The sequence below is a fragment of the Temnothorax longispinosus genome, chromosome 5 (genome assembly GCF_030848805.1).
Source record: "Temnothorax longispinosus isolate EJ_2023e chromosome 5, Tlon_JGU_v1, whole genome shotgun sequence".
In the NCBI taxonomy this organism is placed as follows: Eukaryota; Metazoa; Arthropoda; class Insecta; order Hymenoptera; family Formicidae; genus Temnothorax; species Temnothorax longispinosus.
This window is the reverse complement of record NC_092362.1, coordinates 81,306-96,344: the sequence shown is the minus strand read 5'-3', so window position 1 is coordinate 96,344 and position 15,039 is coordinate 81,306. Positions and strand designations below refer to the sequence as shown.

The 15,039-nt window shown below is 47.2% G+C and overlaps 1 protein-coding gene across 9 annotated transcripts in view; it reads right to left on the bottom strand.

Annotated features, from left to right (window-relative positions):
• Nucleotides 1-15,039, bottom strand: part of Rdx (BTB/POZ and MATH domain-containing protein rdx) — a 74,566-nt gene that overhangs the window by 15,904 nt on the left and 43,623 nt on the right. The window contains exon 1 of one of the 9 annotated variants that reach the window (XM_071777782.1): nucleotides 5,334-6,313. The exons of 2 other annotated variants lie outside the window; for them this stretch is intronic. In XM_071777782.1, the coding sequence (XP_071633883.1) occupies nucleotides 5,334-5,488 (155 nt within the window). In that variant the 5' untranslated portion in view covers nucleotides 5,489-6,313. Of the gene's footprint in view, nucleotides 1-5,333; nucleotides 6,314-15,039 lie in introns of those variants that run through there. 6 more of the 9 variants (XM_071777788.1, XM_071777786.1, XM_071777783.1 and 3 more) reach the window with 6 other exon arrangements.

Below are 15,039 nucleotides of genomic sequence, written 5' to 3'. Positions count from 1 at the left end.
GTTTATCAGAGTCCTTGAAAGTCGAACGAGGAGAACGAGTAGTGACACAAAAGTTTGCAGATTTTCTGCCCAAGATCTTAAAAAGAGATCAAACGAGCGTTGGAACGATCGTTCGTGGCACTCGTTAGATCCTCGCACCGCCGCATTTACCGAAACTCTTGGTATCTGCATTGCTAAATGATTTGTCAATAAAGCCTTCGACTAAATTTAATACACACTCGATCAGAAGTGGAACGTCGCGTGCTAATCGAGGTGACGTGATCGAAGCGGGGAGCGGTAATCGATGTTATTCGGAATATGGGCAGGTGTTTTAATCTACGACGATTGTGTCGTACGAGACGGAGCAGTGCGGCCAAGTAGATGTGATGCGGTGGCCGGTAATAGTGTGTGCGCGCGCGCGCACTACTAACACTTACACGAGTGCCGCGTATCGACGACCGCGCGCACGGGACCAGCTGTTTCCGCGGGGCACAAAGACACTCAAAGCCATTCCCGGCATTTTGCATTCGCGCTGGCTGACGAGAAAATATTGTGACGCAAACGATAACATTACCGTGATGCAAGGCCGCGGCTTTTCCGATTCGTCGTTTGACGTGACGCGAGCTGAACGCGCCTCCGGATCGCTTCTCCCCGCGTACGCTCTCGTTGTCCGTTACACAACCGTGATTATCTGATTATGTAAAAAAAAAAACAAAAAAAAACAGAGTAATTAACTATTTATGTATATCAACAATCGCGCTCGAAGGTAAATCCAGAGTAATCCAGACCGAACGAGCTCATTGAAGCAAGCTGTTCATTCGTGTTTGTTCGACGGTTTGACTCCGGCTTTGGATGTAGCGAAAACAAAGAGTCTAGAATTTTACGAGCTGTTTTCCAAATGTAAAACACGCAGTGACATCATAACCAACTGTCAGACACTATCTTTATGATCATCTCCGTATCTAAATCAATTAGAACTTCTTTTAAGATATTCTGAAACGCACAAGTACATAAAATTACGAATTAGAAAGCGTAAAAGTTATATAACTCGCGAGTTAGAGAATTATACAAATCAAATTTATTGCCTAAGCCATAAAATAATAAAATAAAAATTCACATTAATAGAATCGCGAAGCGGGGTTTGTGTTATAAAATTTAAGTTCCCAGTCTCTAATATTAGATTGGACTCGAAATACTTTTTCGCCGTCGTCGAGTTTAAGCGTGGTAACGAGAAACTTTTGATTGAACGCGTGGGAGGGGACAAGTGACCCGCGCTAATTACGCTCAATAAAGTTCGTTACGCGAGCAATCCTGACGTCGGGAATATTTCCCGCGTTAATCCCGGAGTTATCCAATTTGCTGCTTTTTAATAAACGCGAAACGTTACCTGACCGGCCACGGCAAATCCTCGGATCAATCGCTGCGCCAGCGTCGACTGAGCGCGGCGAGGAATTAGAGATAAGCGCGACAGCTGCGAAATGATTGATGGATACGTCCGCTATATAGTTCCCCGCGAATTACAGGTAATGCGGCCTTGCCGCAGCCCGTTTCGCCGTGAATGATTTTCCTTTCGTGACGTTAAAGGCGCATCAATGCGTTTCCTTCGACGGGAATTCAACGCTTCGACCGCCGGCAAAATGCAGCGAATAGCGATCCTATGCAAATCACACCTGCGTTTCCTTGGAAGCTGTCGGCTTCTCGGCACGCGGCTAGGGTTCTCGCTACTGGCCAAGCGTCCGCCTTATGCGCGCACAAATGACACATACAAATTAAAAAAAAATTAAAATCATCGTCCCTACCCCGTGTGCAAGCGCCGTAACCGTAACTCGAGAAATGCAGGCGTCATTCCCGTGATGTGGCAGTCAAGGATCGTCGAGGAATTAAGCGCTCGTGGAAACGATGAAAGAGAAACGTGCCTGAACAAGACCAAAAGGCATCTGTACACTTCGACCAGTCGTAAATCTTCGGCGCGATAGGCGAGAAGGTCACGACGCCGACGCGGGAGCTACGGGCACGATTAACTGTAAGGATTCGAGATACGGAAATGCGAGCAGGTAGCTGGACGCAATGATGTAAAAAGATGCAGAACTGGCGAGTTGGCTGGATGATAAGTCGCGTGATAGCTCGAAACGGCGCACGGCACTTCCGGTGTTACGTATTTCGTCTAAATGTGTTTTTGTCGCTCATATTCGTTTAACAGCAAACGGTGCAATTAGCGATTGGGAGCCATAACGCGCCGATCAAGTCCGCGTTAAAACTGAAATATTTTTGATCAATCAGAGATTTATCAATATAATGCTGCTTTTATAATGTATCGTCAGGTAATGACCATGAGAGAAAACATTTGACTTTCTGAATTCGGAATAATCGTCGACGAGCGCGGACAAGCGTGAAATCTTGAAATCAAATTGAAACTGCGAATTTTCTATTATTAAATTCAGGCGGATTTTGTACCAGGATTTTAATATAGGACATATTGCAGATTCGTGCTTCGCTCTTGGGTTCTAAATTACGCGACATTTCCAAACGCGTCGTCGACATTTATTGCGGACCACGCAAAATGGAGAATCTGTGGGAAGTTTATAAAGTTTAAACACACGCGCGCGGCGCGCGTTGTCTGGCCAGCGAGTTTCATATTTCTTACTGTGTACGCCACAGTAGAATTTGCACTATCATAAGCATATACTGTATATACGATGTTTATGTGCAATATGATTAAATAAGGGTTATAAAGCTTATACGGGTAGCGCGATAAATTGTATCCTTTCTATTTTACGTTGTTATCTAACTATGTAATTCAAAACTTTATATTAAATGGCATTTATTTCTTACAAACGTTTTAAAAAGTTTTGATAATGCCAGTCACCATGGCAGTCAACGTGCTAGTAAACTTTTGCTGTCGCACAGAAAAAAAAACAAGTGTCAAATCAACACTAATATACTTGTATATACGCAAGAATATGTAATCTTGAAATGAGATTATATTGCATTAAACGAAGAAAACTTGCTTGAATGAAGTCATTTATATAGTTAAACGAAGTTTTAGTTCAATCAAGAAAAAAAAGTTGAATTAAAGGTTGGAATTCTTATAAAAAGATTATATAGCTGAAGTTAACAATAAATATAATACTATAAAAAGATTATATATTTTTGCGTGTATACAAATATATCGGTATTGATTTGACACTTCTTTTTTTTCTGTGCGAGATAATCAACATTGTAAACGTGGGAGCGAGATAGTTGCAGCAATTCTCAGGGTAACAAGTAATTTTTGCATTTGCGGGAAGGACGTAGCAGTGTCAAGGATTATACTCGTCGCAGCTTTAAAAATCAAGTCCTAAATACTCGCTTGACGTGGGAGGACCGGGAAGGATCGACGGGAAGGGGATTCCGAAGATTCGTCCACAGTCCCGTGATTCATCCCGCCTTCGAATCGAGCCTCGTGCAAGCGCACAGAAACAGGAAGTAATGACTAACGGTAACGAGACCCATCCCATTGACAAAACTGGAAATACCGATTTCCGCGACGTACAACGGTGTCGTGCAATTAAACGCGTTGGCTATAGTCGCCGAGAGAAATTTGCGTGAACGGTCGACGCAATTTACGTGATTGCATGTTTATTTCAAATTCAAACATTTGTATTCGTAAACGAAAATATACAAGTATTTTATTTTGGAGGTGAACTGTAAACAGACCTCATAACTTTCAACTTGGTGGAGTAATCGCCATATCGGTAGCTCGATAAGAGTAGATAAGGAAAATGTAATGGCCAGTAAAGCTTCTTTGTCTCATCATGGAAAAATGTATCGAAGGCGCACTGCGAGGCGCACACTCAAAAATATTTTTCTTTTCCCCCAAAAAAGTTTTGAAAGTTGACGAAGCATAGAATATTTATATATTTATCAATAGAATAACTCTCTATTAATAAACAACGTGAAAGTAATGGACAAACGTGAAAAGGACGGACAAAAGCGAGATATTATTTATCGCATTTCGACCATTTTGAAATCGACATTTAAACGCAAAGCTTATCGTGTGCGTGGCTTTACGAATATTTAATCTCATTGTATAAATTGCTTGCAAATGTATATGTCGTTCTATCCCGTGATTAATATCTCAATCGCTCTACTTTTCGAGCGATAAAAAGTACTTTGCTTCAAAATTTGCTCCAAGTTTAAAATTAATCAAATAAATATATGTAGCAAGTAAAGACATACGTATGGCACACGGATTTTCATATTTCAAAAATAAATACTTAATATCGAGAAAGAACTTTCGGTAAAAAATATTAATCAAATATTTAGAAGCTGAATCGTCTGCTGGCCGAGGAACATTCCGCTTTCGTTCGGCGACGAGTCCTCGCCGAGTGTAGACGAACGCACGAAGGAACAAACGAACGAACGAACGAGCGAGGGGAGGGCACGATAACGCCGGGGAACATTTCTACATTCGAATTCCATCGAGTCGCGCTCTCAGCGTTCACGGTCGGACGTGTCTATATGAAAGCCAGGCGGCGGAATCGCCGAGCCGTGACGAAGCCCACATCAGGCAGGCAGCCTCAGGAAGGTCGGCGTCTAACGTAAAAAGGTGTATTCACCTTGATTCGCGCTCCTTCGCTCGCGACTTGACCAAGAACTTTCCAGTCGGCAAGCGCGAACGCGAATCGCGACGACTGGGGGAGAGCACCGGACGGACGGACGGACAAAAGAACGAACGTACGGCTAATGGCCATCGCGATACTCGGCCGCTATCCTCGTCGAAGGGACGACGCCGCGACGGGTCGTTGACCGTCGCGCGTCTTCGTCGAGGCGTGTTCCAGAGCCTCGCGAATCCCTCGCGCGAGTCACGAAGAGATCCCGGGAGTTCCGCGAGGCTCCGATCCGACCCTCGCGATCGACCATCCGAGAGCCACCCCTCTCGTCCCTTCGCGGCTGGAATACATTTTTGAAAGGTGCAGATCGCGATCGAGGCTTCGCTCTCGGTATTTCGACTCGACTCGACGCCCCGCGCCACGTGTTCCTCCCCCCCCCCTTTCGAGAAACGCTCCCGCACGCGTCCGGGAATTCCGGAAATCCGGGAATGCGCGAGATTTTATCGCTCAATTTCAGCCGGTATACGGATACCGTGCCGTTCAGGTTCAGGGGGGGAGGGGGGAGAGGGAGGAGAGAGAAATCCGGGAGGAAGGAGCGTCCTCGTCGGCGTCGCGTGCTCGGCGACGCTACCGGCACCGCGGATCGATGCGATTACTCCTCGCGTACCGGTCAAACGGACGAACCCTCGTTCCCCCCCGGTCTCTCCCTCCCCCCCCCCCCCCCCCGCTCGGTTTAGCCCCCGGACGGGCGAGAAGACCCACCCTAGCTCCGACAACGGCGAGCCGTACGATTGTACGTACCGCGCCAGCGCCATCCTGACATGAGACAATCCGGGCCCGGCGGGTGTCGACAGCAAGGTATCCAGATCTGCGAGCGGCGACTTGTCGTTGACACTATATCCCACTACTGGACACATGCGCGCGGACAATTCTTCGTCCTTGAACGAAGCGCGAGCTCGTCATAACTTCCGGTTGAGTCGCAAAGAGAGTACCCTTCCTCCCTCTCTCTATTACAGTATCTCTCTCTCTCTCTCCCTCTCTCTCTCTTTCCCTCTAACTCTCGTTCACCCGGCTCCGACTCGATCGACCACGGAGCACGACGGTTTTCTCTCGCGTAACACGATCGACAACGATAATTACCCGCTTGCTGCCTGAGAATAGTTCCGCAGTCCTTCCGCTCCTCGGTATCCGGTCACTGTCACCACCGCATGTTTTCTGGCGTCCATCCGCCGGAACGACGACGACAACGGCCGACGAGAAGACTTTTTTTTTCGGGGACGAGCGCGACGATGGTCGTCGCGATGCTGCAGCGATGCACGGACCGACGACGCTCGTGGAATCAATCCGGAGGAGAAGAGAGCGAGGAGATGGCGGAAAAGAGCTTCTCTCTCTGTCTCTCTCTCTCTCTCTCTCTCTCTCGGTCTCCCTGGCTCGGCCAATCGCCAACTTGCGCTTCGATCTCTCGTTCTCGTTTATCTCGCCGTTTCTCTCGCCTCGTTCGCGTTCTCCTCGCCCCGTCGGATCGCCGATGCCGTGCGCGCGTGCAGCTGCGTGCGTATATCGAGCGCCTCCTCTCTCTCACTCTCGGCCTCTCCTGTCTCTCGAGCTGCCGCTCTCTCCCGAGGTACTCTCCGCGGACTCGCGACTTCGACTCCGACCTACGGTGCTGGCTCGACTGAGCGAAGCTACTGAACGACCGCCGCTCCCCCACTCCCGGCAGTCCCGGCGCGCACCGCCTCGGCCGCGCTCGGGCAAGTTCGGCCGTCTCCGCGACCTCGTGTCGTGCCAGAGAGCGACGATACCATCTCCCTTCGTCCCGTTCATCGCGCGCACCCAAGGCTCCACCTCCCTACCCTCTCGCACCCTTTCTCATTCTTGCTCTCTCTTTCTCTCTCTCTCTCTCTCTCTCTCTCTCTCTCTCTCTCTCTCTCTCTCTCTCTCTCTGCCACCCTGCAGGAAATTCTGTTGCCCCACGAGCGTGTGTGCCGTGTGTGCGCCGCCTCGTCGCAGGCCGCACCGAAATTGTATTAAACGCCGTTTCCTGGACTTCGACCGCGGGTTCGTTTCACGGCTCTCCGATCGGCGAATTCGGATCGGTCTCTCTCTCTCTCTCTCATTTGTCCCTCGCGAGAATCGCGGAAGCGCGAAACGAGTTTTTCAGCAATTTCAGTTTGAGCGGTTTGAGAAAGACGCGGGATATAAACTCTCCCTTTGTCTCGCGGATAGACGAGCGGGATCATCGAAAGAAGAATAGAGAAATATCTCCGATAACGCCGTAAACAAATAATAATACGAAAGAAGGCCTTGAACGCCACCCTCCGCGCCACTTTCGACAAAGGTGCAACCCCCGGTCGAGGATTAGGGGAAAAGAGAGAGAGAGAGAGAGAAAGAGAGAGGGTAAATCGAGTCCTTCGGAAACGAGGGTCTATACGTTTCCAAAAGGAAGGGATGAAAGGAAGGAAGGTTTCTTCTCGGCTATTCGGTTAACGCGCGGCAATCCTCCTCGAATGGGAAAAACGTTTCGAGGGATCGGACGGTTTGCTCCGCGATGCGAAAAAATCGATCCGAACGACGACACGCTCCGTTTTCCCGAAAATAATCGTTCGAAAACGCGAGGATGAAAGTCAAACGTTCTCTCGCGGCGTGGAGGAGCTGGTTTCTGGTTTACGCGTCCCGAGCACGTACATATGCGCTTACATGCCGCGCGACGATAGGCATCGACGGCTTTCGGCGCGGCAACCGGAAACCGAGAGAGCACGCCCGTCTCTCTCGGTTCGTCCAGTTACGCGAAAAAGGGGTCACGAAAATGTTTTACGAGCCCGTTTTAAGGTGCCTTCCTCTCTCGCGGAGGGGTCGACGTCAATGGGACCGTGACGTCGTGCCGCGCCGGAATCACGCACGACGATCGTGACATTGTGAGAACGATGTGATACCGGGAGAGAAAACCGGAATACATTTCGGGCAAAACCGCGTTCGACGGTTTACCACACCGCGGCGCGGAGGGGACATCCGGTGTGTGTACAGCGAAAGAGTTATGCCAATGTCGGAGAAAATATAGTCTGCCGAAACCGCCATTTCTTTCTCTCTCTCTTTCTCTTTTTCGGCCTCTCTCACTCTCTCTCTCTCTCTCTCTCTCTCTCTCTCTCACCCGGAAATCTAAATTCTAGACTCAGAAATATCGATAAAGTTGACACAAGATAAAAAGAATAATTTAAAAATGACAAAAACTATAGCAATTATCCTTTTAGTCAGAAGACATTTCGATAAACGTTACGCAATAAAGTACACAAGCGAGACTTTGTTTAAATTTATTAAAATAAGAATCTGAAATGAGAGAGCATGAAGGAAAATATTACAAACATAAAATGTCACTTATAATTAGAAAGAAAATATGATTATTAAAAAATATTACTTTTAATTAATTATTTTTCCTCGAAAGAGCAATCTTTAATATATACATAGTTTTCAATAAAAATTATTACATACTTGCGTGCGATAAACAATTGGCTCCCTAATTAGCTCAACGTACTGAAAAGAGCCGTATAAGAGTGAAAAGAGAGAACGCAGGAAATTGTACGTTTTCGAATTTGAATTGGAGAAGGTAGTATTAAGGTGGTATGTCCATATAACCTATGAAAACAGATCGATGCAGTTTTTTCAGTAAAAGTAATTAAGCAACTGACGAATCTTCATGCTAAATTTGAAATGGATTGACCGTGTAGTTTCCGAGATATTATTGTCTAAAAATATGCTTTTTTCCCTATCTTAAGCATTGCGTTTATGGCGGACGACGCGTGAGAGACCGTAATTTTGAGATAAATTGATGGTAGTAAATTATAGAAAAGACAGATCAGGTTGAAAATTAGAATAAAAACAGAGGAGTGTCTTCCGAATCATATGGTACCAAAGCCAACAATCTCAACCGTATAGAATGTTCACAAAATTAGTTAAAAGACATCGATTTCAGTCCATTCCTCACTGTGATCACAAACCTTCGGATATGTGGCAACGTCGCGCTTTGAATTCATAACGCGAGTTGCATAGGTTAAAACGCGGTTGTTCGTTCATGATATAAAAGTAAATGTTGCACTTAAATAAAATTAACCTCTAAGTTTATTGCTCCGACCGATACACGTGCAACCATTTGTTTACATGAATGTTGCGACGTTGCCACATCTGAAGCTCTTCTGTACTACGCTAAGAAAATTGGACTATTTTCATTCGCCTCTTTTTTATTATTGATTATTTATTCGATTTGTGATATACAATCATTTTGAGAAATTCATTAATGAATTTAGTCGACTATGAAAGTGTATGAAATTAGAAGTTTTAAAATGAGGTTTATTTTGACTCACATAGTCGCGAATAAACCACCTTAATAAGAGTGACCTCGGAGCGCAGGCTCCCCTTGACCCCCTTGAAAAATGACCCTGAGCCCCGTCCGCCCCACGGCGCACGGGAGAGTCACGTTTTATATACCCTCTAATGGCTCGCTACTATTTCCATTTCTTTTATTCGCGTGCATTACGCTTTTTTCGCTGTTTGCCGTTATTATTACTAAAGACTTTCTGCCGCCCCTGCGTTAATGCACGGGTTTCCGATATATTACAAGTTTCTCGATACGTATAGCCATCGCTTTCTTTTTCTATGTATTTCTCTCTCTCTCCACACGCGACCCTCTTAGGTTTCGCCCTCGTTCGGTCTTATTTATTATCCTTCTTAGAGAAACTTGGAATTAATAAGGTCCCTCGCGAGCGTGCGCGCATTTTGAAAACGAAGTTGAACCGCTTTAACTCGTAAATTCGTATTTCACCGAGTGAGGTGAGGGATATTCCCGGGGTTGTAATTGGACGACGACGACGACGACGACGACGACGTTTACGTGTATCTCCGTCCACAAAGTTCGGAGCAATTTCTGTCGTGGATAAGTAAAATTGAGAACGTGCTATGTAATACAGGTATAGTTACGACTGCCTTATTGCCAGCTGCCTTATTGAGCGCGCGCGAAACTTGTCTGAATGTGTGGAGAACCGCGTTGAATGTAAAGTCGGCCGCAATCGCACGTGGATAATCCAGTGACTAAGGGCCGCGCGTTCATTTAGCGCTTAAATATGCGAGTGCGAGAGAGAGAGAGAGAGAGAGAGAGAGAGAGAGAGAGAGAGAGAGAGAGAGAGTACGCAGGAGGAGCGATTTTCACTCCGCGATTACTTCAAATGCGATCTTCATATTCGCCAACGTATAAAGCCGAGCTGCAATTTGAGCTACGCATCGTGGCGTAATTTTCGTTACAAACACAAACAGATACGTGTAAGTGAAGAAATATAGAAGCTGAAATTTCAATTAGAAAAAATTAAAAATGTAAGCTTAGGTAAAGATTTAAACTTAATTAAGACAAAATGCGAGCAACGTACGCACACACAAGTGCAGCACATTCCACGAGGAAGATATTTCAATTAGCGAACGGTAAACAATGGCCAATTGTTCCGCCATTGTTGTGCAAATTTCACCGCGAATCGAGAGATTTTTCCGTGTTGTTACGGAGGACACTTGATACAGAAAAGAGTAAACTTTCTCGCGATGGTCTGTTGGGCGAGTCGAATTAATTAGCACGATTACGTCAGGGAGTGCCCGCCGCTGCTCTCCGTTGCCAACGCATGTAGCAATTCAACGAAATTTTTGCAACGCAGCAATAACGCAGCTGCGTCGAGCTATCGAGAAAAAGAAGGCGGCAATTGATACGGAAGAAATCGTGCTATCGGAGGAGCGTTAAAAAAAAAAGAAATGTAAAAATAGCGATACACAACGAGAATGAAAATGAAAATGAAAACGGCGAGCGACGGACGGAGACAGATAACGCAACCGAGCAGAAATAAAAATTGTAGAAAAGAGAGAGAGATAAGCGCGCGAGCGAGGCGGATTACGCGATTTGCAAGTTTTGGGGCGTTGTTCCAGTTCGGGCGCGCTAATATCGTATAGAAAGCACCGGGAGGAGAGCACGAGAGCGCTCTATCGCGCTCCTCCGCGGAGGGTGGAGGCGAGAGACTATGGCGGAGAGAGCAGGCTTCGGGGAAGCGGGGAACAAACGACGACGACGGTGACGACGATGGCGATGGTATCAGGGGTGGGAGGAACGAGGGAGAAAAGAGAAGAGCGGCTGCTCGTAATGCCGCGAGAGGTGATTGCGTTAGAACGAGCGAAGCAGAGAGAAAGAGAGAGAGATAGATGGAGAAGGAGAGAGACGGAGAGAGAGAGAGAGAGAGAGAGAGAGAAAGAGGCGCAGCCAGCAGCAGCAGCGGCGGCGGCGGAGGGTTCAGACGAGGTCAGGTCACGGGACGAGAGAGCCGAGCCGAGCCGCTCGCTCGGTCGATAGAACGAAGCTACCACCTATGCCACGCGGCGGTGGCGGTGGCGGCGACGGCGACGGCGACGGCGACGGCGACGGCGGTGGTGGTACCACACCATGTCGAGCACTCACCATGGCTAATGAGAGCGAGCGTACAACTTCCACTACCATCACCACCGCACTACACTACCAACCACCACGAATACTCCATACCATTCTACGCTCCGGCGAGTCCGATGCGATTTCTCGGCGCGCCGGGGGAGCAACGTTCTCATGTCGCATGTTCGACGTGCCGAATGATGCCTGATTAATGCGGCCGGCCGCGATCGACGTGAAATACGCGCGCAGAGACGGGAGAGATTAAGGGACAAATTAAGACGTATCGCTGGCGCATTACAGTCGTCGCGCGTTTTATTCGGAGAGCGCGAGCGCGGAGACGCCGAACGTGAATTGGGAACGGTATTGTGCGGCTGCGCTAATGTTGACGCGGATATCCAGATGTTCCACAACTCCGTTCGGTATTCATGTTTCCGACTTCGGCGTGTCATGAGACCGATGTTGGGCAAGATGTACTCGCGAATAATGAATAATGGCTCCGTATTTGTAAAAATGTCAGAGTGTTATATTTTATTTACGCTAAGACACACACCTGCCGATGCGTTGTACATATTTTTGGTGAAAAAATATTAGCTGATTATTTTATATGCGCTAATACACGCTTTAAGTCGTTATTCATTAGCTACGGACGATATTCTATCCGACAATGTCAAAAACGTACTTGCTTACACATGTAACGATATGCGTTTTAAATTTATCACTTTATCATAGACTGGTCTCTCGAGAAGATAAATTATTAATGCTTTTGTACGGCCTGTCAGACCGCGTATGTAAATAGACGCTTGTAAATGCATATGTTCCTCACGGCCGTCGATTAAATGCCAAGCGAAGCGGCTAAAAAGAGAGATCCAACGTGGTCGGCAGAGCCGAGAATGTCCAAGTTACCATTATTTAGGCCGCTCTATGCATTTCCGCGAGGCCGCGAAGGTTTCCTCTTCTTTTTCTTTTCCTTTTATCGTTCATTGTTCAGACGCGCGGCGCTCGAAAACACACCTCTGTACCTCCCGAGCGTGATTGTCTATTGACAAAAATAACGACACGCGGCTCGTGCATGACCTCGAGCTAAGCCCGGCGGCTTCCTCGTCCGGACTTTTCCACGAGAGAGCCCCGAAGATGACGTTCTCTCGCCATTAACACCGGGCATTACACATACGAACCGCGAATTACATACGTATTTCCCGAACCCTCGTAAATTCGTCGCCATCAACGACGGAAATCGCCAAATCGACGGAAGTCATTTGAATCGATTTACTCCGTACAACAAACGGGCTGTATACGAGATAAAAACGGAATTTATTAACCTCCGCGAGCCTCGTAACTTTCCTATCTCTAAAAGCGCGGAATAATTCACACAAATCAATATCGAAGGCTGACATTATAATAGCAGGACATTTAGCATCGATTTATTTTCGGAAACTCGCGAGTCGCGAAAGGTTAAAGTGTTAACGATTCGAGAAGCGCGCGGTGTCGACCAGGCGAGTAACGCTCGCCGCGGGAGTTGGCTTCGCTCCAAGAGAGACGCGGATCATAGGTGGAAAGCGGGCAGGAGAATCTTTTTCCGAGGATCTTGCGGAAACGCATGCATCGCCAGCCGACGAAAGAAGACGATGAGGACGGCTCGCGGTCTCTCGCGCGCACACGCCGCGCCGCGCCGGTCGCTTCACGGTCGGGTAATTGATCGTGGAAATGACTTTTACGATAAAACGGAGTCAAAGTCAAGACGCTGGGATCTGACACGGACCTCGCTCAACTCGGTCAAGGCGGAAGACCGTTAGAACAGCTCGTCGTAGGACACGCTCTATACACGGCAACGAATATATCGCGCGCCGCTCCGCGATGTTGCGCGAAATGCAACGCGATTCTCACGTCGTGCCGCGGCGATTCGCGCTTGGATCATCGTTCCGAGAAACATGCGCGATCGAAGCCGGTGGTAAATCCGCGACCCGCTCGAATTGCGCCGATCGCGATAGCAGCTTGACGCTCGATTTCGCTTCGTTTCGACATACAGAAGCCTCGTTCCCTCGCGAGAGAGCATCCGCGTTTCCTATATACTCGATCTAGTCTCTCGACTTTCCCTTAATATAAGTGGCTTAAACGATAGCCGTTGTTTTCCACTTTCTTCATTGTGCGGCCTGACACGCGTCTCCGTGGCACTCTCACCGGCGCGATATACGAGCGAAATAAATGTGTAGGCGGATATGCGATCGCGTCTCCTCTCGTTTCGACAGCGCGTCCCCGTCCAAACCGTGAAATTAAATTTTAATGTTAATCGCGGAATACAATACGGGTGTGTCGCGTGCCAAGAAACTCTACTTCCCGGCGACTCGCGGCGCGGAGCGACGATATTATTCATATCGACGAAAGAGATTTCTCCGTGTGCCCGATTCCGTCGACAATCGCTGACATTTCTTCTGGGAGGACAGGTAGGAGGGCGCGTTTGAATTGTAATAAAAATGAGGTCGGCACCTCTCTTGTGGGCCAAGGCGTCGCGTCGCGCGCGCGTTAGGCGATCTCCGCTTTAAAAGAGAGAGACACCATCGTGCGCGACACCGATCGATCGATGTAACCATTTTTCTTCTACATCAACTCGTATTGTATGTTTACCGAATAGAAAAATCATACAAATATTGCAAATTTCTCCACAAATGCAATTTAATTTATATTTAACAGAACACACATAATTCTATCATTGTGATTTGCAACAACTAATTACATCAACTCAATTCGCCTTTATTTGTAGACTTAATTCTTTTTGTTATCGGGAATAAGAAATATAATGTAAGATATCGTAAAATTACGCAAACGTTTGTGAAGATAAAAAAAAAACAATGCGGATTAAACGCGCCCATTATTCGCGCTCTGTCGCGAGATGAACGGAAACGCGCTTAATAGTTTTACTCGGAATTCACCGAGAAGCCCGGTATGACAAATTAATTAACGGTGCTCCCGGGTCGGCTCGTTAACTTAATTACCCTTGCGCGCGAGTTCGGATTCGCTCGGCCGTAAAACGTACGGAGGCGAGGCCGGCTGCAGCCACGACAAACCTAAGATCGCATCGAACTGGTTCGCTGGTTGTGTATCGAATCATCGAAGACCGGTATATTACATAGTTTAATTACCGAGATTTCTGCCGATCGTGAAGCAGATGTTTTTCGAAGCGACAGTTAATTTTCGCGAAAGTCGTATCGATCTGAATCGATCGCAAATCTGAATTGTCTCGCTCACGAGAAAAAAAGCTTAATTGTGGATAATATGGGGCTTCTGCAACTTAATAAACTTAATAAAAAACAACCACGTTGTCAAGTTATTACGGACGGTCTTAAATCTCGAGGAAAAGCTCCGTTCTTCCTATCAACAATGAATTTCATCAGAAAAAATATTCTCTTCAAGATGCTTTCATTATTTTTCCTAACTTGGAATGCTTACATTTTTAATCCGATTATATTCACTCTTTTAGAACAATTAACTTATATAGTTATAGCTAGATAAGCTGTAACGCAGATGTAATGCCTATTTTCCGTGCTAGAACGAGGGATATTCAAGGCAGTTCTTTAATCAATTAATCTAGAAACGGTAGGTCGCTAAAAAGGGGCCTCCGGGGAGGAATTCGGCGAGGATTCGATGCATATTTCACGAGAATCTGCCAGGTTCGGATTAGTCGACCGTGGCCTTCGACAGCCCCGGGATGGCCGGTAGATACCTCCGCGGGGTGGCAACGTAAAGACCCCGATCGATCCCATCGATTACCGATACCGGGGTTAAGGTCATTCTGCAATCTAAAAGCGATGTAGAACGACGTATGCTCCTCGCACGCGCTTCTCTCGCCGCATGACGACGAACGTTATCGATCACCCGCGCTCGGAATAAACTAATATCGAGTAACGTCGCTCGGCAAATAGCTTGAGATACGGTCGGGCCTAATGAAATTGCCTCTCTGGATCGGCCGCGACGAGCGACGAGAGAATAAAAGACACCTCGAGGTATTGTGAGTGTTTCAAAAGCCGGGTC